This window comes from Eublepharis macularius, chromosome 9 (genome assembly GCF_028583425.1).
Source record: "Eublepharis macularius isolate TG4126 chromosome 9, MPM_Emac_v1.0, whole genome shotgun sequence".
NCBI lineage: Eukaryota > Metazoa > Chordata > Lepidosauria > Squamata > Eublepharidae > Eublepharis > Eublepharis macularius.
In genome coordinates, this window is record NC_072798.1 from 93253066 (window position 1) to 93278339 (window position 25274).

Sequence of the window (25274 nt, forward strand, 5' to 3'; positions counted from 1 at the left end):
CCTGTGCGGAGCGCAGGAATGCTCCAGCGCTCCACAGGGCCCCCGATCCAGGCCAAAACAGGCCTGATCCTGGTGGCTGCTGTGCACGGGGGCACGCATTACCGCAGGGGGGTGCGCATGGAAGGTGCGTGCCCCCCCTGCTGGCCAGGTAAGTAGGGGTGGGGGTGGGAGGGTGGGGGCAGGGGATCCCCCGCCCCCACCGGGGGTCTGGCAGCCCTAGTGCCCAATCATTAGTGCACCCAAAGTTACCTTCATATAGTTAATTATTGTTATTATAAAAAAATAAACCTTGAAGGTTTAACATTTCACCTGGCAGAGTCAGGAAGGTTTTTAGTGTAGTGGTTAAAAGCCAGTTTGGTGTAGTGGTTAATAGCAGCAGGACTCTAATCTGGAGAGCCAGGTTTGATTCCCCATTCCTCTGCTTGAAGCCAGCTGGGTGACTTTTGGTCAGTCACAGCTCTCTCAGAGCTCTCTCAGCACAACCCACCTGACAGGGTGTTTGTTAATGTGAGGATGATAATGGCATACTTTGTAAACTGTTTTGCGTGGGTGTTAAGTTTACAGAAGGGTGGTATATAAATCTGTTGTTGTTGTTGTTCATAGTGCCTACCCATGGTATTCCAAGGTCAGGCTGCTTCCAAGAATATTTGGGTGAAGAACCCACTTTCCTCATCTGCAACCTCCCAAACCTTCCGTTTGTTAATGACAAGGGCAGGATCCCCACTGATCTGTGAATTACTTCCCTTTTGATTTTTCTTTCCATCTCCTTTTCTTACTTTAAAGGTTATATTTACATTTATTTAAAATGTGGTAATGTTGTATATATTGCCACGGAAAAAGTTTTGCCTTCAGAAGGGGGTAGTTGAAAAATAAGCAATAGATCAGAAGGGGTGTGTTGCACAGACAAAAATTATTAAGTTGTCCTGAAGGGTGGTATATAAATTGAATGTTGTTGTTGAGAAGGGATCACCTGGAATCTCCATTGGTCTCAATTTTATCCACCTGTCAGAATACCCAGAGGGGGCATCATAGGAGATGTAGAAATTACTATTGGCACTCCTAGCCTCTCCATGATGTTGCACAAACACACACTATACGTGCTCAATATGTGTCATTTTTAGTTTCTTAGTCTACCCCTTAAGCTTTCCTGTGTGGCCATGGACCTCACAGTTTAAGAATAAGGTGTATATTTGTGTGTGTGTGTGTGTGTGTGTGTGAGGTTGTGCAAGAAGTGACCAATTATGCAAGAATGTATCTGTTGTCTGTTTAAAAGAATGGGAAAGCACAAATTGAATAATTCAAGAAAGAGTAGATAGGCACTGATCATTTTATATTTGAATTAAAATATGTACCCGTTCAAAAAAAGCGGTTCTTCCAGTCACTTGTGAAGTACCACATCGTTTAGAAATGCTAACAGTACTATAGCAAGGGAATGTGATATTAATAATTACTACTCCTGCTTTCCAGAAGGGATCGTTTCCTTGCCATCTCCCCTCCATCTTCAGCATACTTCTGAGTGCAACAATTCGTCAGTTAATAGCTCATTCCTTAATTAAATTCCTGTACCAAGAAGAGAGAAGTAAATTGGTTTCCTCCTTTCCTATTTAAACTGTGGATAGATTCAAATGACCATCTGGATACATTTTACTATATGGAAATTGCATTTGAATGAAGAGGCAGTCAGCCAAGACACCAACCACATGGTGAAGCGATCCTCTCAACTTTCCCAGAAGTTACAGGAGCAAAGCAACTTGCCACAGTAGCAAATCCAACCATTACCCAGACATGAATATCGATTTAAACTGTTCATGATGCGCAGACAATTTTACAAATCCAATGCTGCTTCTGTCAGAGCTCTGTAATTTTTCTGCAATTATACTACAATGAAAGGGAGTGTACAGGCAGCCAATGGATGCAATAGAAAACGGACAGCATCATGACATACAGTGCTAGAATGCACACTCCAGCAACTAAACTTTTTTTACCATAATGCAATGAGATGCAGTATGTGATACTGTGCAACAGCTTCAGAACCAGTACAGTACCAGATGCAGTACAATAATACACATTTGTTGTGGGGATGTGCTTTGGGATTATATTTCAGTTGTTCAGTTTAATAGAGAAGAGAGGGTTTACTTTTTATGCAGACACACATCAATGCAGCACTTCTTTATGCTGAGATGGGCAATCTTATGTATGTTCATATACAGAGACCCAGGGATTTTTTTCAGCTGGAACGCGGTAGACGGAGTTCTGGCACCTCTTGAAAATGGTCGCATGGCTGGTGGCCCCGCCCCCTGATCTCCAGACAGAGAGGAGTTGAGATTGCCCTCCGCGCCGCCAGCAGAGGGCAATCTAAACTCCCCTCTGTCTGGAGATCAGGGGGTGGGGTCACCAGCCATGTGACCATTTTCTACGAGGGCAACCCACTGAGTTCTACCACCTCTTTTCCCAGAAAAGAAGCCCTGTGGAGACCTATCCGTGTTCAATAGGGAAGTCTAGCTAGTATTATAACCTTCCATTTTATTGAATAGTTATATCAACATACCATAATGTGTGTGATAGGTTCTCTGAATTCCTCGCTTACATTAAAAAGAGAGTATCAGTGGAGACATAAGGGGAAAGGCATATTTACATGACGAAAGGGGCTACAGACTTACATTTTAAAAAATCTGAGAATTCAGAGAACCAGTTACGCCTGTTGCACATATTTTTATAACAATGTATTTATTGATATAATAATATTCCAATTGCCAATTAAAAGCTTTAGTAGCTTGAGGGGGGGAGATGGCTGCTGAGGGTGTGTGTAACAAAAATAACGGTGTGGGGGCCTGACTCTCTGGAAGGGAAATGCTGGGCTGGGCTGGTTGGTAGCCAAGAAAACCCCATTTCAAATATTCTGTATTGCCCCATTTTGAGTGCTTTTGGGTGCCACTTTATCACAGCAGAACTATGATAACACGGAACTGATCTTTTTGACACAGTGTACTCAATCTCTTATTCATTCTTCCACAACCTCAGACATGGTCAAGTTATCAGAATTTGTCAGCATTTTCCCCCACAATGCTGATTTTAACCTCAGTGCTCTTTCATTCTGCGCCTTAGGCTTAAATCTCTGACACACCTTATACGAATTTACATTATGGCCTTCTCCTAGGCACAACAAACACAACTCATGATCATCCGTTTGTGTCATCTTCTTTGGCATTTTACGTACTTTTTAAATAAGGCTTTTGGGGCCACTTTTGAAAACACACTTTAGGATCTTTCTCACCAATGCTAGCTGAAGCTCCTCTTTGTGTGGTTGCAAAAAAGGAACTAAGGAGGAAAAGGGGTGTGCCATTGGGCGGGAAACGGTTGGTAGCACGCTTGAAACAGAGTGCCCCCTAGAGACTGGAAGCTTGAAAAGAAGCTCCATGCAGCTGGCCTGTGTATACATTGTCCCACGTGGGATTGCATAGAAGAATGATGAATAGATGCCCCCATTTGGTGTAGAGTGTTGACCCTTAAATGTAATTGGATAGCGTACCTCACTGCATGCAAGAACTGCACACACGACTTTTCTGCCTTCTTAAAGGGACTTCGACAACAGGACACAAAGTAATAATTTTATTGTCATTAACACAGTACAAGAAGAAGAAAAAAGTAAACATAAATCAGGATTTCTTTTCCAAATATCGCTGGCTAGCACAAGTCAGTGGTGCTCTGCTCTCCCATTTGGGTGCCAGTCCTCTGCTAATGGTTTGCTTGCAGTATCCCGCCATAGCAGTCAGTGAAATGAGTATGAACTTCCAACCCACATCTATTTCAGGGTCCATTAAAATCAACTCCCTTGTTTGTGTGTGCTGGAAACTTGGTGAGTCAATGGTTCAGAGGGAGGACTATATTCTATGCGATTTTGGTGCTGTTGAGTGCAAAAACAGTTGCTCCAAAGCCTTCAATTGGTCCCCTCCCCTATTGAAAAGAACAGCCATGAAAATCATGAGAATGAAAAAACTAACGAATTTCCATCCCGGTCTGGCAAAACCCTACCAGAAAACCACCCAGTCATGACAAACATTTCATTCAACAGTCCCAGATATGAAAACACAATGAAAACTTTCTAGATGCACACCCCTAAATGGCTATTGCTGGGGGACTGGGACAGGAAAACTGCAAGGAGACCGGCCATGTGGAAGCTCTGTTGCCACTGGACAGCTACAAGCAACAGGGACCACACGTAAGCCTGCCTATCTTACCAGCTTATTGAAAGCAACAAAAACTCCATGCATTCCACACCAAAGTCCTTCCACCACTGTATCTCTGAGAATTTTAAGATCACCTTCTATCACAGTGATGGGATTGCTGGTAGGCAGGGCTCTAGAATTGCCTAGGTAGGCTCCACCTTTTTGAACTGTAGCATGGTATTTAGGAGAGTAAATATTCTACTGAGATTTGTAGATGTCAGGACCAACCCATTACTCTAGATCTAAAATGATATGTTTTGCAGGACAGATGAGACAATTTATTTCATATGAATATGCTACATAACACTTAAAATCATAATGCTTTATCAGATCAACTAAGGGAAATCATCAGTTATTAAGTATGTTCAAGGAAGTGTGCCTTTTCATATTACAGGATACGTTAACATGTACTCAATGGGGTTGCATCCAGACTACATTTTATGTTGATGGGAAGGGATGGAGTAATTTTACCAGTTCCTTCTTCCTGCTGCAGACCCCCAATATGTCTCTCATGCTGTTTCTTGAGGGTCCCCCATTCCTCAAAAGCCGCGTTTGAGATTAGTGGGCTGTAGTGGGCTGAAGAAGAAGGAATGTTCTGCTCCATTGACAGAAGTGCCTCGTGTGGGCAGAAAATTTAGTCTGGATCCAATCCAACCCCCTACAATGAAGTATTTCAGTTGACACATTAGAAAACAGCCTTTTTAAATTCAATGGCAGTACAAATGAGAAATGAGAATACTTAAATGAGCATGACAGGTAATCTATGGTAACTCCTTTGGGAATCTGCTAGAGAACAAGCAATAAAGACCGGACATCTTGCTGAAGATTTCTAATTTCCTTAAACAACAGAGGAATGTTTTCCTTAGTGGTCCCCATCTCTATGGTCTCTTTTCTTAACATCTTTGCAATTGAGAGGTTTATTCTAAAAAGCTATCATACCCGAGACATTCCAATAAACGGAATACCTCTTACTTTGATTTGGTATTTGTAACATGCATGGGTAACCTGAAGACCAGTTAGCTATTCTGAATAAAAATGGATTTGCCTTCATTGAAATGGTTATGATAATATTCAGAAAATCAATTTCCAGCCTGAGGTAATTTTAAGTTCCTTTAATATGTTTAAAAATGGAAGATTCTGTATTACACAGGAGTATATACCATTGATGCCATTATATATGCTTTTCCAGGGGAAAAAAATCTTTTCATGCTTAAAAAAATGCACCTTAGTTTAATTCTGTACAGTATAACATATAAAGAACGTAGTAAACAGGTTATGTGCCAAAGAAGAGAGCTACACATTACAAGGCAATTACAATTTTGACACAAAATAAAATACGTCTTCCAGTATCTGAAGGCAGTTCACAATCATTTCCAAGATATTTGTGAGATTTAAGGCCATTTGTTCTAATTAAAAGTTTTGACACAAATACTCACAAAACTGTGAATTTCTTGTAAAAACTGTACATGCAGAAACATTTGATAATTAAGATAAGGAACAGGCATATCATAAAATACTTGAGTAGTTCCATACACAAAGTTGTGCACGAAGCAACACAGCTGTGCAATTGTAATCCATAATATTAACAGAATATTACCTGTGTGTCCTACATAACACTGTGCCAACAGCCAACTCAAAATGAGTCAGCATCCCTTTGAATGAACAATCTAGACAGCCTCATGGCAACTGGCAATTTGTTTAGGATCTTTGTATTACTCACAGTAAAATATTCACCTGCAGAAAGCAATAGAATGCCAAAGCTCTACTGTTGTTATGCAAGGTGCTCTGCAGATTTCATACATTACATGAACTGAACTATAAGACTGAAAATGTTATTGACTGCAGCCATTTCATAGAATCATGTTATGTATGTTGTTCAAATTCATTATGCCAGCATAATCATTCTTAAAAAATGTAAACACAAGTTATTTCAGAAACTGGAATATCTTGCAAAAATACATATTCTTACAGTATTCACATTTTGGAAGCTTATTTTCAATTATGCTATTTTGAAAAGTGTATCAGGTTAATTTACTACTAAGCACTTGAGTGAGGTGTTTCCATTATTGAGACCTGTAAATGTCTTTGTCCCTCCTAGCTTTCCCTTTAGTCTTGCATTTATATATGTCTGGACAATCATTCAAAGAGATATTGCTTCTCTTGAGGATTTTACTATTGCAACTTAGAAGACAATTCAATATTCCAAATTTGTAAGATTAAGAATAATTATAAAAAAGTAGTTAGTTTTAAAAAGTAGTAACATGTAAACATAGATACAGAAGAGTTGCATTCTTGCACATCTGTATGTACATATTAAGTCAGGCAGGACATTGACTTCTGAGTTGACTTGTGCTGTTTCTGAAAAACATGTGACACTAGTTTTTCTTTTCCTGTCATAAATATACATCAAATTTTGCTCCCTGTACATAAAAGCTTTTTCAGTTGCACATGCAACCAGATTGGCATTTTGGTATTATGAAGGTAACTTATTTTGCTCAAAAGCCCACCAGAAGCTTCTACTGCATACAAAGAGGGACACTCGGCCTCAGCTCATTGGCTCTTTCAAGCGCATCACAGTACTGGACTGAGCACTTTTTTTTTTAGCAGAGCTCTACGGTCTGTGAAAAGTGTTTGGAGTACTCATATCTGAGTCTGCAATACATGAATAGGAGGTGTATATGGAGGAGGTGCAGGAGATGGTTTGATTCCTCGGACTCTCATGTAGGAGAGGAACTGGTCTGGTATCTCGGCTAAGACATCTTTAGCAAGTCTGGCCATACTCAGTATGTGGTTTCCAGTTCTGTCAATGTAATCCCGAAATGGCACAAACTGAAAGAAAATTAAAAAAATATAAGAAATTGTTCATCATGGCTAATGTTTCATATTACTGAAAACAATGACATTGATTTGATATGGTGCCTTATCTTCTGTACTGTGGGAGCACTAAAAACGATGTCCACTTGTTGCATATATCCCACCACTTATAAATTAGGCTCCATGCACTGACATTCTGTCTCGGCCTTTTGGCTTGATACTGGGCACGGGGGATGTGACAGAATTTCAACAGATGCACCTTCCTCAAACAATTGGCGCACACATGCATGCACATGCACTCACTCTATCCATTTCTGTTTGATACACTCATAAAAGGTAACTGGTTCTCCAACAATACAACTGCTGTAGTGAATGCCTGGGCATAAATGTTACAGATGCAGCTTCCATAACATCTCAGTACATATACACACATGGAATATGTTTGCTTCTTTTCAATCACCGAAGATAAAGCATGACTTAACCTTTAACTTAAGATGAGAGTTAAGATTCTCATAAGTTTTACCTGTGCTCTAAAAAGCATGGTAACTAGAATGATGTCCATACCAGATTTATCCCATTTTTCCACCAAGGATGAATTTGTCCATTATAAATTTCTTTCCTTTTTCTCGTCTGCCTTGTATATAGCTAAGCAGTACTACTACATTTACATGATCCATTCCAGTTCTAGAAATCCATAGTGCCTCTACAATTTTGATGGCCTAATGAGATTTGCCCCATTGCGTCTTTCATTGCATCTTTCTTCTTTGCTTTATGCTCGACTTGCCTTCTCTTTCAGTGGTAAAATTGAAACTAACAGCTCCCATCTTGTTACCATTCCTTCTCACAATACTGTTCATCTTCAACATACTGCAGGTCATGGCTTTTTGGGGGGGGAAAAGAGGTGGCGGAACTCAGTGGGTTGCCCTCAGAGAAAATGGTCACATGGCTGGTGGCCCCGCCCTCTGATCTCCAGACAGAGGGGAGTTTAGATTGCCCTCCGCACCACTGAGCAGCGCGTAGGGCAATCTAAATTCCCCTCTGTTTGGAGATCAGGGGACGGGGCCACCAGCCATGTGACCATTTTCAAGAGGTTCCGGAACTCCGTTCCCCCGTGTTCCCCCTGAAAAAAAGCCCTGCTGCTGCAGGTGCATTATAGCAATAAAACAATTCAAAAATACTTTAAAACACAATCTTCATTATACCAAAGAATAAAGGAAATGGAGGGAGCTTTCAAATATCAACAAGCATTGGGACAGCTCTCTAGGAATGTATAGAATTTTTGAGGGAGAGATGGGGGAGGGGGATGGAGTGAAATTCCCAAATGTACACTGTCAATAATTACTCATAGGCCCAGCTTCTACTTTACTATGTGCAAAATACAGGGTTGGGACTGTAACTTGGTGGTAGAGTATCTGATGCACATACAGAAGGTCCCAGGTTCAATTCCCAGAAACTCTAATTGAAAGGATCAGCTAGGTCGTGATGTGAAAGACTTGTTTCTGAGATCCTGGAGAACTGCTGGCCAGAGAATCCAACACTGACTTGAATAGAGCACCTATAATCTGACACAGTATAAAGCAGATTCATGTGTTCAGAATCAAACCTCTGCAAGCACATATGGGAAGGAGTATGCCTCTAGATGTTTATTATTTACTTGTTGTTGCCCAAATCTCTTACACAAGGAAATGGCCACTCAGCTATGCTTGGAAAAGCCCTTAGTGCTTTCATTGAAGCAGAGAAGCCTTTTATAACAGATTAACATCCGATGCTGCCATTTTCTAATGTACTATGCAGTATAAGTAGTTGAATTACCAAAAGTCAGTCAGAAATGAAGATGTTAAATAATTTACAACATTTGGCAAGCTTGACTAAACAGCCAAATGTGCTTTTTCTTAATTTCAAATTAAAACCATGCCATTATCCACTATAGCAGAAGAAATCTGAAATTGACATTATTTTTTTATAGAACTTAATGAAACTAAATATATATGGTTGACAGAACAGGCTCCAGCTCCACCCCTCCTGAGAAACAACCAATGAGAAGGGGTGAAATGCTGGGCCAATGAAGGTTGGGGACCACTGGGGAGAGAGAGAGGAAGAAAAGTAGGGACACTGCTAAAGGAGGCAGCAGAAAGATAGATGAGTGCTAATCTGTTCTGTCACATAATCATGCCCTGTTTACCACAATTTATTTATGAGTTTTAAAATCTTTCACTCCAGTATTTTATTTTGTAAATAAAGGTTCTTTTTTGTTTTTGATTTAAGGCTGGCTGGCTTGAAATTGTTGGTTGTGGGAAAATATCACATATGAACCTCAAACACTCTGGTCATGATCAATAGGCCAATATATCTAAAGTAAACGGTGGCAGCATATATAAGGAAAAGTAAACACCAAATTCCCTTTCCCCAATAGCTCTGGGCTGTAACTGGGTGAGGGGGAGTAAATAAAGGGAACAGGCTGCCTGTCTAGTGGCGCCTCTGAGTGAGGATAGAGGGGGTCCTGTGAGGATTTGGGACAGAGCTCTCTGGTTAAAAACTTAGAGGTTAGACAGGTGGCATGTTGTGATTAGACATGGGCATGAACCAAAAAATAATCCCAATTTAGCTAATCGTGATTCTGCGGCGCCGCCGAACCCAGGTACCTGAACCTCACAGATCAAGTCCCGTTTCCGATACAGAATCGGGAATTGGGAAGGCCGACGCGGGAGGGCACCCTGCGGTTTCCAGCGCTAAAGGAATGGTGGGTGAGGAGGATGGTGGCCGCCGGGCCCGGCAGGCCCATGGAGGCGGTGGCGAGCCACCTCCCCTCAGGGGGCGGGGGGGTCTGTCCCCACGGGAGTGTGCCGAAACCAGAGGAGATAGCTCCCTATTCCCTAATTCCCTACCCGCTGAAGCCCAAAGCTAAAGCTCCCTCCCTCTCTCTCTTGCGCTTTCTCTCTCCAAAAGCGGCAAGCAAGAGCTCGCCTCTGTCCCACTCCACCCGTGAGCGGAAAGTGAAACTTTGTTGCGCAGCACATGGCTATTTATAAAGCCTGGGTCTGCTACGCAGGAGGGCTGTGTTTGGCCGTAAGAGCTGCCTCTCAGGCTTTGCAGGGATGAGATTCGAGTGCCCATGGCTACAGAAGAACACCCCCTTCCCCCGCCCTCCCCTCTTTTCTCCCAAATGGACGAGATGGGCGCGCGCTTTTCTGGCTGCTCTGTGGTTGGAAGGAAGCCCTGCTGATCAAGGAAAGCTGGGCTTCCATTCGTGTTTCCAGGGCGACAGAACGAGGGCAAACAGCTCCGGCATTCCCCAGGCTCCGTTTCCACGGGGCTCCGTTCCCTCGGGAAAACAGAGTTGCGCTTACCGTAACTACTGTTCATTGACGTCTTCTGTGCAGACACAAATGGGACTGCGCCTGCGCAGGTCTGCCGACCGGATTTTTCTTTTCTAGCTAACGTCCACTAGGGGGCGCATGTCCGATCCAATGCGCATGCGCGGCCGTTTCCCGCCCAAGCGACATTGGGCGACGTCGCCCCCTTCCCCTCAGTTTCTCCTTTGCCGCCGAATGCCTTCACATTATCTGGAAGAACACAGCGGGGTAGGAGGGAGGGTTGTGTGTCTGCACAGAAGACGTCAATGAACAGTAGTTACGGTAAGCGCAACTCTGTTTTCACTGTCCATCTTCTGTGCAGCCCCACATGGGAGACTCACAAGCCACTTACCCAGGAGGCGGGCATGTGTTCTCACTGAAAAAGAGACTGAAGCACTGCTTGACCAACAGCAGCCTCTTTCCTTTCCCGCACATCTAGTGCATAATGCTTAGCAAATGTGTCAGAAGACGACCACGTTGCAGCCCTGCAGATGTCTTGCAAGGGCACGCCCCTAAGGAAGGCCGCAGAGGCAGCTTGCGCTCTGGTGGAATGAGCTTTTACTTCCAAAGGGCAAGGTAACTTAGCATGCGAGTAGCAGGCCCTAACAGTCTGAGTAACCCAGCGAGAAATTGATTGAGCTGTAGCAGCTTTTCCCTTCTTGGGCCCATAATAGCACACAAACAGTTGTTTGGCACATCTAAACTGTGAAGTACGTTGAAGGTAAAATAAAATAGCCCTTCTCACATCCAAGGAATGTAATGCCCTTTCAGAGTTATCAGAAGGGTCAGGAAAAAAGATAGGCAGGACAATGTCTTGCAAGGTATGAAATTGAGTGGAGACTTTGGGTCTAAAACGAAGGTCAGGTCTCAGAACTACTTTATTTTGACGGACCTTCAAAAAGGGAGGATCCCACCTGAGGACCGCCAACTCGCTAACTCTGCGGGCAGATGTAATGGCGATCAAGAAAGCCACTTTCCAAAACAACCATTTTAATTCACAAGTAGCCAGCGGTTCGAAGGGTGATTTCATAAGCCCCGCCAATACTACTTGCAGTGACCATTGGGGAACAATTTCCTTGACTTGTGGAAACATGTTATACAACCCTTTAAAAAAAGATTTTGACAAACTGTGGGAGAAAACTGTTTTCCCATCTATCTTAGGGTGGAAGGCTGAAATATCCGCCAAATAAACTTTAATAGAGGAATTAGAGAGTCCCCCATCCTTTAGAGACAGAAGGTTCGGGCTGTTGGTAAGGCGAGACATGCCTGGGAGAGCCATAGTGGGAGAACTCACTCCGAGTGTCACCCCAATACTCTCTGCCAAACGATGGAGAGCTTGCATACAGGGAGCCCTCTCTGTCATATCCACCCCAAGGAACGTGATAAGGTAGGTCCTCTCTACCTGCGTAGTCACCAGCATGCCACTTCTGAGCCACCCGAGGTAGAGCATCGGGCAGGTCACTATCATCATCAGTGGAGTGGTATAATGGAGGTGACAGGTGCGGTGATGGAGTAGAGGGCTTCTCCCAGAGCACCTCATCCGTTTGGACCAAAGCCGACTGCCTGTGCTTCTATTTCTTTTTTGCCTTCTTCTCGCCCTTTGCGGCTGAAGTCTGATCGGCGCTTTGGTTCCGGTCCATCGGAACCGGTGATGTCAAGGTGGGCAACGGATCCGACGCCTTCGGATCCGACCGGGCACTCGTCTTCGGAACGAGGCTAGCACGCGCCGATTCTGTAAGCTTTGGAGCCGACAACATCGACTCCGATATCGGATCCGACGGCTTGGGAACCAATCCAGCCGGAATGTTCGGATCCAACGAAGTCCTCGGCAACTTCGGCTCTGGTGTGGCAGGCAGTTCCGACCTCATCGGAGACCTGGAACGGTGTTGCTTCCGAGTCGGATCCGACTTCGGGGCCAAATGTTTGCAACCCGACGTGGAGCTCGCAGCGTCCTTCAGATCCGAGGTCGGAGTTGGGGCTTGTCGGGGCCGATCAGGCGAGCGAGAACGCGAGGTGGAAGCGGTGCTCCGGACAGATCCCATCATCGAAGGGGTTTCGGCCGTACCACTAGCCGGTGGTGGCCCCCCCGGGGTATCAGGGGCTCCCGACACCCGCATAGCCCTTCTCCACAATAGGGCATTCAATCTGTTTGCCCTCTCAGCTCTGGCCTTCAGGGTGAACTGTTGGCAATGCTCACATCTTTCGACAATGTGTCCTTCACCCAAGCACTCGAGGCAAACGGAGTGACCATCCGTCCTTGTCATCTTCGTCGAACAAGTCGAACAGCGCTTAAACAACAACTTCTCCGACATCTTGGACAGAAGGTATAGAAGATAGAACGATCTCTCTCACAAAAAAGTTTCCTCTCACAGCGGACAGCTAGATCTTTACCGGTCGGCGGCAAAGAAGAAACTGAGGGGAAGGGGGCAACGTCGCCCAATGTCGCTCGGGTGGGAAACGGCCGCGCATGCGCATTGGATCGGACGTGCACCCCCTAGTGGACGTTAGCTAGAAAAGAAAAATCCGGTCGGCAGGCCTGCGCAGGCGCAGTCCCATGTGGGGCTGCACAGAAGACGGACAGTGAACAGATGGCTGACGCCAGACTGTCTGCAGACTGCAATCCCGAACGTAAACCGATTGATCCGATCGAGACCCGATAGAGCGCCCCACCTGAGCGCTGAACCGGGAGCCATGGACGGAACCGATCAGCCCGGTCCCGATGGTGCAAACGCCAAAATCGGGGCAATTTTCAGTCTGTAATTCCGATCATGCCTGTTCCCTTTACGGCCTGGAAAGGGAGGTTTAGGGTGGGAGGCGGTATGTAAAATTGGTCTCCATAATATGCATTACTAGAATTTCTACTACACCATATATATATTGTCTAAATTATAAACTATCTATTACATCTTCATCCCACCCTACCTCCAAAGAGTTTGGGCACCATAGGTTGTTATCCCCCCTTCCACATTACCTTCACAATAATCCTGTGAGGCAGGATAGGCTGACAATGAGCAAACCAGCTATGGAGGTTTGTAGCTGAATGAGGAATTAAACCCAGGCTTCCACAACCCTAATCTGAAATAACTGGCCCTCATAACTATACTATGAAATTGTTCAGTTTTCAAACTCAGAATTGTACAATATGGGGAAATATTTTGGCACTGGATAGTTTTCTTATTCTAATTTGTCCTTTTATACTTCATCATTTCACTCTGTCCTACATAAACTCCACTTCTCTGGAATTACACTTTATCTAAAATAATTGTTTAAATTCATTCCAGAAGCGAGGCATGCTCATTTGCCAGTTTTTGGTTCCTTCAGTTCATCCCTCCCCTCCGCAGCTGTTACTGATATGCAAGCGTGTATGATAAAAGACAACCTTCATGTGATTTTACACAGGAGTGCTTCAAGATTCTTTTGGAATAGTGTTCTACCAATGCCCACACCTGCAAAAAGAATCTTGATCCACCTGTACATATAACGTATCAAGATTGTTCAGTACTGTTACCAAAGCGCAACTAGTACATTAGGCATTCTCTCTTGCTCCACTGTTTCCTGATGCCCAGACAGAGTTTGCTACAGTTTAGTTTGCCTCTTCTTTACTCTGCAATTATGATAACACAGTTTGGAAGTTCAAACTCTAGGGAGACACTTGGATGAGGAGAATTTCTGAAGCATCCCTATTTGCCAAGAACATTGACAAGAACATTTTGTACTCTGTAAGATACTCAATTACTTCTGAAACCACTGAAAAGCTATACATATTGGTGATGACTATACCATCCAAACTGCCGAACATGTTTTATGACAGCACTACATCAGGGCCAGATCGATGGGTGGGGGGGCAGGGGGGGCAGTCTGCCCCGAGCCGTCAAAGAGGGGGAGCCGGGGGCAGCTGCCAGCCGCTGGGAGTACACGGGCGGCTGAGCAGAGGGCTGGGAGCCCGCCCACACCATTTGCCTGCCCTGAGGACAGGGGGCACGCGGCAAACCTGCTGCCCTGTCAGCGCACCGCCCACGTGGCAAACCGGCTGCCCCGGTGCTGTGGAGCTGGCAGGGGCAGCGCGGGTGGCTGGGAGGCTGCCCACGTCATTCGTCTGTCCTGCTGAGGGGTGGCCGGCTTGCCACACGCCCCCTGTCCTGCAGGGCAGGCGAATGGCACGGGCGGCCTCCTAGCCACCCACGCTGCCGCCGCCAGCTCCGCAGCACCGGGGCAGCCGGCTTGCCATGCGGGTAGCACGCTCCACCCGTGTGATGACGTCACAGAAATTACGTCATCACGCAGCACCGGAAGCACACGTGCGCGGCAACCCTAGATTCAGCCCTGTACTACATTACCAAGTTTGGAAAGATGTCAGAGCCATAAGATGACATGTTACATCAAAGTATAGCAAAAACATTACTCCAAGGCATACCCAGTAGCCTTTCTATCTAGATAAAGGATGGTTTGAACTGATAGGTAGTTCTACAGTTTTGTCCTCTGCTTTTATCAGAGTCCTGGCATCATGGTCTAATGCAGCCATTAGAGCTTCCTTCTCTCAGAATTGCCCTTAATTTGCTTTCATAAGCCTTTTTGCCACACTTCATGTGGCACTTAGAGATGTGTGCTTGATTTCCTCATCTGAGCAGGTAGGAACCAGTTGTGCTCATCTCTTTGCACTGACAACACCTTTAAAATCATCAACTTGTGCTAGGTTATGAAACTCTCCCAGAAGAAGTGGGAACTGAAGTCACTGAAATACCCCCACAGAAAAGGAAATGCAATTAAACTCTACCTGAAATATCCTCTTGTATCAAAACATAATAAAATAAACTACCATACAGCCTAAATGACAACGACTTGGTAATTCTAAAACTATAGACAGGACTTTGAACAACATTAATGCCAGACTTGGTCTTGAGGAAGTGTTCATAGCTCTCAATTCATCCATAGCTCTCCAGAATTTTCCAGACTTCTTTCCTACACAGGTGCCTTTTCAAACGTGTGACTGCATGAGAGCTATAAAAAGAACATATACATGGGCACTGAACATTTAAAAGATTTGCTGGCAGAAAGACTTTTCATCTTACCTGTACGATATCCCTTTCTGCATATTTTCCTCTTGAGGAAAGTCTGACTACGTCACCGTCCAGTTCTTCCATAGCTTAAAAAGAATGGAAAGAGGTATTTTTCACTCCAGTTGAATTTCAGCTGCTCAGCAAACCTCATATGGAAAGCAGTATTTCTGTTGTTGTTATTTGTTTTTATAGTACTTTTACCACCTGATCCTGGGATCAGATGAACTCACAGCAAACAAATTAAGATTGCTTGTTCCTGCAACACCAGACAGTTCACCTGTGTTCCTGGAAAAGATGACCCACTGTCTCAGTCATTCTAGCAAATATGTGGCTTTGATTCCCATTTTATATGCTGGCTACTGAAGCTTGCACAGCCAAGGACTAGGCATTTGATGTTCATTTTAGTCCATCACATTGCCATATGGTTATTGTTTAAATGTAACACAGCTATAACTACCAAAAACAATGATCCAGCTTGAGCATTGGAACTGACAAATACAGCAACCTGATCAGTCATAAAATGAATGTCCCAGGGATCAAGCATTCAAGGGTTTTTTGGTCAAAGGCAAATGATTAATTTTAGCAAATCATATCATAGCATAGATGCAATGCTGACACATTTTAAACACATGGAAGCCACAAGAACAGCCTTGCTTGAGGTGGCAGCAGTCTTTACCTCCTTATCAATACTGCCATGGGCATTGTTTTGAACTGAGCATCTATAGAGGCTGTTTTCAGCTTAGCTGATTGCAACATTAATGTTATTTGCATTTTGTTCTGACTGAGATGCAATACTTAGCTAAGCATCACAGTGTTGTATGAAATAGATCTTAAATTACTGAGGACATTGAAATGCATTTGTGAATAAGTCAGTCAAGTAATTATTTTAATTATGCTATCAAACATGTTTGCTTGAAAGTTCCTTTCCAAAAAAATTCTGAATTAAGAATTCTGGCACTTATTAGAAAGCACCATTGCTTCTTGCAAAATTCGAATGCTTTCACTGTTAAAATGATTCAAGAGATCACGCATTCTAAATGATTAAAATAAATATTGTGAAAAGAAACTGAAGTAGCACAACAATATTGAGGCTTTACCTCTAAAGACTGGAGTACGGTTATGATTGTCAACACTGTAAAAACAGTGTTTCTTACCTGTAACTGTTGTTCATCTAGGTCTTCCGTGCAGGCACACATGGGACTGCGCAAGCGCAGGCCTGCCGACTTCGGAGATTTTTAAAGCTCAAAACCACTAGGGGGCGCCCTCGCCTCTCAATGCACATGCGCAGCCGTCTTTCCCACCTAAAATGGCTCCTAAGAGGCGGCGGCGTGGAGAGGCCGAAGGGAAGCACCTTATAACTGAACACCCTTCGCTGGTAGACGAAGCTCAGGTATTTCCTGTGTTCCTCTCGTATCCCCACATGAAAATAAGCGTCCTTCAAATCGAGGACAGCAAACCAATCCCCTTTCCTTAGCAAGGTGATTACTGCTGACAGCGTGATCATTTTGAACTTAGTCACCCTTAGAAAGGCATTAAGGCTCCTTAAATCTAGAATGGGGTGTAAACCCCCATCCTTCTTGGGGATTAAGAAGAACCGAGAGAAGAAGCCTCTCTCAGACCCGTCATAGGCCACCTCTTCCACAGCACCCTTGGCCAAGAGCGACACTATTTCCGCATCCAGCTCTGCCATAGTATTGTTAACAGCTGTTAGAGGTGAGCTACACCTAGGCAGTTCTAAGAATTCCAGCCCGTATCCTTTATCAACGATTGTTAAGACCCATGAGTCAGATGTTATTGACTCCCAGTCAAACAGGAAAGGCTTCAGCCTGTCTGAAAAGTTCAAGGATGTGGCTGGATCGCCTCGTCAGTACTGCCTCCCAGGCCCCTGCTGATCTCTCTGCTGGGCCGGGGGTTGAGGCGTGCGGGGCTTGAAGGGCTTACGCCTCCTGGGCTGTTGTGCAGGGGTGTAGTGGCGCTGAGAGTAGGCAGGGTACTGCTGGTAATAGGGCCGCTGGTATCTGCCCTGATGGTGGTACGGAGTGTACCTTGCAGCGTATCGAGGCCTGGAAGCAGGCTTGTCTGCCGGGGCCAGTCCTAACAACCGGGCAGTCTGCCTGTCCTCTTTCTTTTTCTTCAGCGCCTCATCAGTGGTCGTGGAGAACAAAGAGTCCCCTTCAAAAGGAAGGCCCTCGATCCTTGATCTCACTTCCTGTGAGAGAGCCGTCGACCTGAGCCAAGAGTGGCGTCTGAGGACCACCGCTGAAGCCATTCCACGTGCAGCAGTGTCAGCAGCGTGGCTCCCAGCATTCATCTGCTGCTTGGACAAACGGATGGCCTCTGTCTGCAGCAAGGACACCACCGCCTTCTTGTCAGCAGGCAAATCCCCGACGTAGGCAGCCAGCTTCAACCAGAGATATAATTGATAGCCAGCCATGATGGTCTGGTAGTTGGCTATCTGAAGGCCCAAGGAGGAGATTGAATACTGGCGCCTGCCCATGGCATCGATCTTCCTGCCCTCTTTGTCTGGGGGTACGGAAGAGGGACCCGACCGATGAGGCTGGATCTCCTCAGCAACCAATGAGGAGGGTGGAGGGTGTTTCACCAACGACTGCCAGGTGCCCTGTTTGATTTTATACATCTGCTCAATCCTTTTAGACGTAGCAGGTTGGTCACAGGGCACCTCCCACACCTTCTCCACTATCTCCTCTACACCCTCCAGCATGGGGAAACCAACCGTAGCAGGGTTGTCTCCGTGGATCCGACGCAGAAGCTTGTCTTTGGTCTGTGGCGTGGCCGAGGAAATATCCATTTCAAGAGCCTTTGCCATGCGAGCCATCTGATCTGCGTAGATCCGAAGATCCTCATAGGGGGAGCTGGTACTTGGCGCCACGTTGTCATCTGGGGACGGTTCCGACCACGACTCCGACCTGTAGTCCCCGACACTCTCAGCCTCCTCCTCCTCGGAACCAAGTATTGACTCTTCTCCTTGGAAGGGTAGAGGCAGCCAACCTTGCCTCGAGGTGGATGGCCTCGGTTCCGAGTAGTCGAACCCAACAGGGGCCCCCTTCCACTGGCTGGAGGGGATGTATGAGGCTGGAGGGATGTATGAGGCCTGTCGGTGCCGAGACTCCAGGGAGTGCCTGGAACCGACGCTCCCCACTTCAGAACGGCGCCGACTCTGAACGGAATACGCCGGAGAAGGAAGAGTAGCTGGAACTGGCGACGGTCGGCTCCGACGGTGTGCAGCCGGGCTCGGATCCGTGACAGGGGAACGATCGCTATGGATCACAATGAAGGCCCCCGGATCCGGCACCTCTTCCGGAGCTGGCGAGCCCAGGTGAGGGGAAGGCGTGTGAGGAACCACCGGCACAGCTTCTTCAGTTGAAGCCCGACGTGGTGACCGAGAACGTTGACGCTTAGCCTTCTTCGGTTTCTTGGGAGGAGGCTCAGAAGAGGCCCTCGTAACCGAAGCCCTCTCGGTAGTTGGCCTTTTGCTCGACTTAGACCTCGGATCCGATACCTTCCTGGGGGTCGACTTCCCGGCGACGAGCTGATGTTTCGGTGCCTCAACAGTTGTCGGTTCCGCAGACGGCCTCGGTTCCGCGCTCTTCGGTTCCGACTCCGACGCCCTCGGATCCGTTCGAGCTGACGAAACGCTTTGGGGCGGTCTCACCGACTCCTGCGCTGGAGAGGCCGCTCTCGACGCCGCAGCACTCGTCGGCCGAGATTTCAACGCCAACTTCACAGATGCCGCTGAGCCTGCTCGGGAATGCCGTTCAGCAGAGGAGCTAGGGCCGGCCTTGGGGGAGGGCAACGGAGTACCCTCGGACATCACTTTCCGCCACAAGGAGGAATTCAAATGGGCTTGACGCTCCTGCCGGGCCTTGTGGGTAAATTTCTGGCAGATCTTACATGCCGAAACGTTGTGGGTCTCCCCCAGGCAAAACAAACACAGATCATGGCCATCGTTCTGGGCCATTTTTGTGTGGCACTGAATACAGTGCTTAAACAATGCCTTAGAAGCCATCATAGGGTCAGGCAAAAGGCGTCGTCAAACAGTCCGAGTTTATATTTACCGAGTCCAACAAGATCCAAATCAGTCCGAAGAAGAATAGTCAAGTCCGAAGTCCGAAGTCAAAGCCAAAGAACCAGATCAAGCACTCAATCAATCACCAGAAAACACGGAGCTGCGAAGCAGACGTTCTCTCCAAGCGGCGGCAAGAAGAGAACTGAGGGAAGGGGCCGTTGGTCGCTGGAAGGACATGTGACCGTTTGGGCGGGTAACGGTCGCTGAGGCACGCGACAAACGGCCCCTTCGGAGCTATAGAAGCGTTAAAGAATTTTCCGGCGGCTGGCCTGCGCCTGCGCAGTCCCCATGTGTGGAGGCACAGAAGAATGAAGATAAAAACAGGGTTAACATACCTGTAACTTATGTTAATCGAGGGAGGGTATGTGTGCCTGCACGGAAGACCTAGATGAACAACAGTTACAGGTAAGAAACACTGTTTTCAATCTACAGTCTTCCTGTGCAGTCCCACATGGGAGATTATAAAGCTTAAATACCTGGGTGGAGGTGATAGATAGCTGTCACAGGAAGATTGATTGTAGGACTGCAGTGCCCACTGTCATTTCCTTCCTGTCTAGGATGTCCAGGGCGTAGTGCCTGACAAACGTGTCAGCGGAGGCCCATGTTGCTGCTCTACAGATGTCCTGTAGTGGGACGCCTCTCAGGAGGGCTGCCGATGTTGCTTGAGACCTGGTGGAATGAGCATGCACCTCCAAAGGACAAATTAAGTTCATGACTTTGTAACATAACAAAACAGTTTGAACAACCCAACGAGCTAACGTCTGAGAACTAGCTTTATGGCCCTTTTTCAGGCCCGCAAAACATAAAAACAAATTGGAATCTATCCTAAATGCCTTAACATGGTCTAGATAGAAAAGCAGAGCCCTATGCACATCTAGAGTGTGAAGGGCCCTGTCTGCCTCAGAAGTGTGCTCCTTAAAAAACACCGGTAGTGAACTTTCCTGAGACATATGAAACTTCGACACTACTTTAGTTAAGAAGTCTACTTTAGTTCTGAGTACCACTTTTTCCGAGTGGATCTTCAAATGAGGGGGCTCAGAGGATAAAGCTGCCAGCTCCCCAACCCTCTTAGCTGAGGTGACTGCCACCAAAAAAAACACCTTGAAAGACAGGAAGCGTAGAGGACACGTGGCCAAGGGTTCGAAAGGCTTAGACATGAACCTGGTCAAGACCAGGGGCAGTGACCACTGAGGAACCACTGCCCTCACCAGAGGGAATAAATTGTTCAACCCTTTCAAAAATAACTTAGACGTGAAGTGAGAGAAAACAGTTTTCCTATCAACAGGAGGGTGAAAAGCAGATATAGCTGCCAAGTAAACCTTAAGGGAGGAATTAGACAGCCCCTTCTGCTTGAGTTCCCAAAGGAAGTCCAAAACTCCAGAAAGTGGAGAGTCAAACGGGTCCAAGTCCCGTTCTTGACACCACAAAGAAAACCTGTTCCACTTCAATGTATATGACTGCTGAGTGGACAAACGCCGAGCGTTTTCTAGGACATGCATCACTCCTTCAGAAAATCCCTGTTCGGGAGGATCAACCAAGCTGTCAGTCTGAGTTTGTCCACTCTGTGGTGGAACACACCCTTCCACGACAACAGATTTGGCTGAGGCAGGAACTGATACCTCCTCGTGTGCAGTCTCATGAGCGTATGAAACCAAGGCTGTCTCGGCCAAAATGGGGCTACCAGAATGGCTGCTGTTTTGTCCATCAGAATCTTGCAGATGACTCTGGCTAACAGAGGGAACAGATAGTAGAAATGGTCGGACCACTTAAGCTGGAAGGCATCCCCAAGAGACTCGAGGCCGACTCCTCCTCTTGAACAATAACGGGGAGTCTTGTGGTTCTCTTCTGACGCAAAAAGGTCTAAGTCGGGGAACCCCCAGTCTGAAAAGACAGGACTTAAATACACATCTTGAAGGGACCATTCATGATTATTACCCTGCAATCTGCTAAGGTGGTCAGCAACTGTGTTATCCACCCCTGGGATATAGACCGCCAAAAGCCATACAGAATGGTCAACTGCCCAGTCCCAGATCCTCATAGCTTCTGTACATAAACGAACAGAAGACGTACCCCCTTGTTTATTCACATAGAACATAGTGGTGGTGTTATCTGTCAGGATCTGGACTGTCTTATTTTGAACAATGTCTGAGAAAGAGACTAACGCATAGAAAACCGCCCTCAGTTCCAAGAGATTAATGTGTTCTGCACACTCTGAGTCATCCCACATCTCGTGGGCATAGGACCCATTACAATGGGCGCCCCACCTGAGAGTGGAGGCATCCATAGTAATCGACACCTCAGGCTGTCTGTATCCAAATTTAACACCCCCAAATAGGCTAGAGTCTACTAACCACCAGTCCAGTGACAGGAGAACCTTACGTGGGATACTAAACTTTCTGTTCTGGGAGTCCCTTTCTGGACAGAAAACAGAAACAAACCAAATTTGTAGAGGGGGCATTTTGAGTCTCGCCAATGGAATCACAGCGGTTGTTGATGCCATATACCCCAGTAACACCTGGACAAGTCTAGCAGGTTGAAACCTACATCTTTTAAACTTCCCAACCAAAAGTTTAATCTTAATGGCTCTATCCTGGGGCAGGAACCCAGAGTCCTTTATGCCATCAATAACAGCTCCTATGAATTGAGTGACCCTAGAAGAAGACAGTTTAGATTTCTTTTGATTGACAAACAACCCCAGACGTAGACGAGTGGAAAAGGTAATGGAAATCTGCCTTTCCACATCAGCAGCTGAGTGTCCAACTATGAGCCAATCATCAAGGTATGGGAAAATACTACAACCCTGCATTCTCAAGAAAGCAATGACTATGGCCACGCACTTGGTGAATACCCTAGGGGTCATAACCCAAAGGGAAGGACCCTGTACTGAAAAATGCGAGAACCATACATAAAACGAAGGAATTTCTTATGGTCTGGGAAGATAGATACATGAAAGTAAGCATCTTTCAAGTCTAAAACACCAAACCAAGATTGAGAAGGTATCAAAGCCAAGACCGTTTGTAAAGTGGTCATCTTAAATTTGCGGGTCCGAATAAATGCGTTTAAACCACGAAGGTCCAGAATAGGACGGAGGCCTCCATCCTTTTTCTCTACAACAAACAGGTTAGAATAAAAACCTAGGAGGGAGGAGTCATCTGACACCTCCTCAATTGCGCCCTTATCCAAAAGAGCTGCTAACTCAGACACCACCCTGGGTTGAGTACTCTGGGGGAGAAATTAGGCAGTCGGAGACCAGGCCACTGTAAAAATTCAACTTTATAACCATTTTTAACGATTTGCTAAAGAATCAGAACAAATGCGGCACCATTCAGAAAAAAAGGAAGCTAGCCTGACTCCAAACAAGGGGTCAGGTCCCTGTAATAGTCAGAACTGCTTCTGAGAATGAGCCGGTTCTTTAGCCTGCTGTTGATGGGCTCCCTGTTTGTTCTTTTGGCCCAATCTCCTCTGAGAAAAGGACGTTTGAGGGCTCTGATAACGCCATTGAGGCTAGTAGCCATACCCGTGGTAGGGGTGAAAAGGCTGAGAGCGGCCTCTATTAAAGGGCCTATATTGTGATCTGCTAGAAGCTTGGTGCTGAGGCAGTACTCCATACGAACATGCTGTGAGTCTATCCTTGCGTTTTTTGGATAGATACTCATCAGTCTTGTCCAAGAAGAGTGTATGTCCTTCAAAGGGAAGGTCCTCCACTCTGTTCCTGGTCTCTACCGGTAAGGCGGTCGATCTTAGCCAAGCAAATCTGTGGATGATAAGCGCTGACAGCAAGGATCTTGCTGAGGTATCGGCCATGTTTCTAGCCACGTTAATCTGATGGCGGGATAAACGAACCGCCTCCTCCTGGATTACCCGAAGGAAAATCCTCTGATCTTCTTGCAGGTGCGGGGCAAACGTGGCCACTTTGTTCCATAAAAGCACCTGATAGGTAGCCATCATCGCTGCATAATTTGCAATTTTAATGGCAAAGGCTGAGGATGTATAAACCTTTCTGCCCATAAAGTCAATCTTCCTGCTTTCCTTGTCTGATGGAACCGAAAGCGAGCCTTGTTTTGGCCTGGCCTGCATATCCTCTGTCACCAGAGATGATGGAGGAGGATGTAAAGACAGAAAAGGGCATAAATCATCTTTGACTCTATACAAGTTCTCCACCCTCTTATTAGTTGCAGACGTGGAAGCTGGTTTAAGATTCAGTCCTGTGAGGAGCTCAACAAAGCCCTCAATTATTGGGAAGGCAAGCGCTGGTGTCAAACCAGAGTAGATATGCCTCAGGATCTTGTCATTAGAGCGTGGTTCCGTATAAGCCACTTCCAGCTCGAGTGCCTTTGTCATCCTTAGAAGAAGTTCGTTGTAGGCACGAAAATCATCCGTCAGAGACGCTTCCTCCGATGGCCCGATAGCACCATCTGGAGATTCAGATGGAGGGGAATCATAGGGTCAGTCAAAATGGACACCGTCATCTAGTTCTGAGTCAGATTGCCTAGGGGTCCTCCTGGAACCGGGGTAGGAGTAAGCCCGTACGGAGGGGGACTTCGAACGGTCTCTAGCCGCACGTTGGGAATAATATGAGTCCTCCCTATAATGTCGACGTGGTGGAGATCTCAAGTAGGGCTCAAAAGAAGGGCTTCCTTGCTCCTCTTGGCGAGAGCCTCTCCTCTCCCTCGAACGGCCTCTCTCCCCTCGAGAGGAACGGGAGGACCATGACTCCTGGAAGGGTGATTTGGATCTCCCTGATGGCGTGGGGGGCTTTTCAATCACAGATACTTCCTCCTCAGTAGGAGCCTTAGAACGGGGAGTGCTTGCTCGAGAACGACGATCCCCGGAACCACAACGTTTCTTTCTCGGCGGTTCAGTGTCCCGTTCAGCCTGACTTTCTGCTGGCTGCTGCAGAGATATCATGCTCTCTAGGACCTGTTTGTCACGTTTAGAAGAGTGATGCTTTTTCTTTTTTTTACTCAGGTTGATTCCAGACGATGTGGATGGCCTTGCTGGATCTGAAGATTCCAGAACTACAGGCTCACTACATTGGCTCCGTTGGTCCGAGCTCTTTCCGCTCCGGGGGGTCCTCGGTTCCGAAGTCCTCGGAGTCAGGGATCCATCTCATCTAAGGTGAGAGTGTGAGACCGCAGACGGTTCTGAAGGGGCTCTGGGCCTTGATTCCGAAAGGGTCGTATCCGATGTCGATGCAGTCGGTTCTGACGCACTGTGAACCGATGTTGTCGGGTCCGAAGGTTGGGTTTGCTTCTCAGCTCCCGACGGGTCTGTCGGTTTGGACAGTTCCGACGCAGTCGAGGATTTAGGTGGGACCGGGTCGGTTGCTGCCATGGCACATTGCCCCAAAGAGGCTTGTAGTCTACCTGCATGCTCGGCTCTGGCCTTCGGAGTGAACATGCGACAATGTCTACAAGCCTGTGTATTGTGGGTTTCCCCCAAACAATACAGGCAGTTGGAATGCCCGTCAGATTTAGTCATTTTTCTGACGTATGATATACATTTCTTAAATAAAGCTTTATCCGACATTCTTACAGCCTAGAAGAAATCTCGCTGGAATAACGGACGAGCTTGAACCTCTCAAGTCGGCAGCAAAAGAGGAAGTGAGGGTACGTCGGGGACGCCCCGCCTCTTAGGAGCCGTTTTAAGGCAGGAAAGACGGCTGTGCATGCGCATTGAGAGGCGAGGGCGTCCCCTAGTGGTTTTGAGCTTTAAAAATCTCCGAAGTCGGCAGGCC

The 25274-nt window shown here is 46.4% G+C and overlaps 1 protein-coding gene across 2 annotated transcripts in view; it reads right to left on the reverse strand.

Moving 5' to 3' along the window:
* Nucleotides 1-5323: 5323 nt before the first annotated feature.
* The window catches only part of CPNE8 (copine 8), a 112608-nt gene continuing 92657 nt past the window's right edge, over nucleotides 5324-25274 (reverse strand). For both annotated transcript variants that reach the window (XM_054988129.1, XM_054988130.1), the window contains 2 exons: nucleotides 15463-15536; nucleotides 5324-7055 (listed from right to left, as the gene is read on the reverse strand). In XM_054988129.1, the coding sequence (XP_054844104.1) occupies nucleotides 6867-7055; nucleotides 15463-15536 (263 nt within the window). In that variant the 3' untranslated portion in view covers nucleotides 5324-6866. The remainder of the gene's footprint in view (nucleotides 7056-15462; nucleotides 15537-25274) is intronic.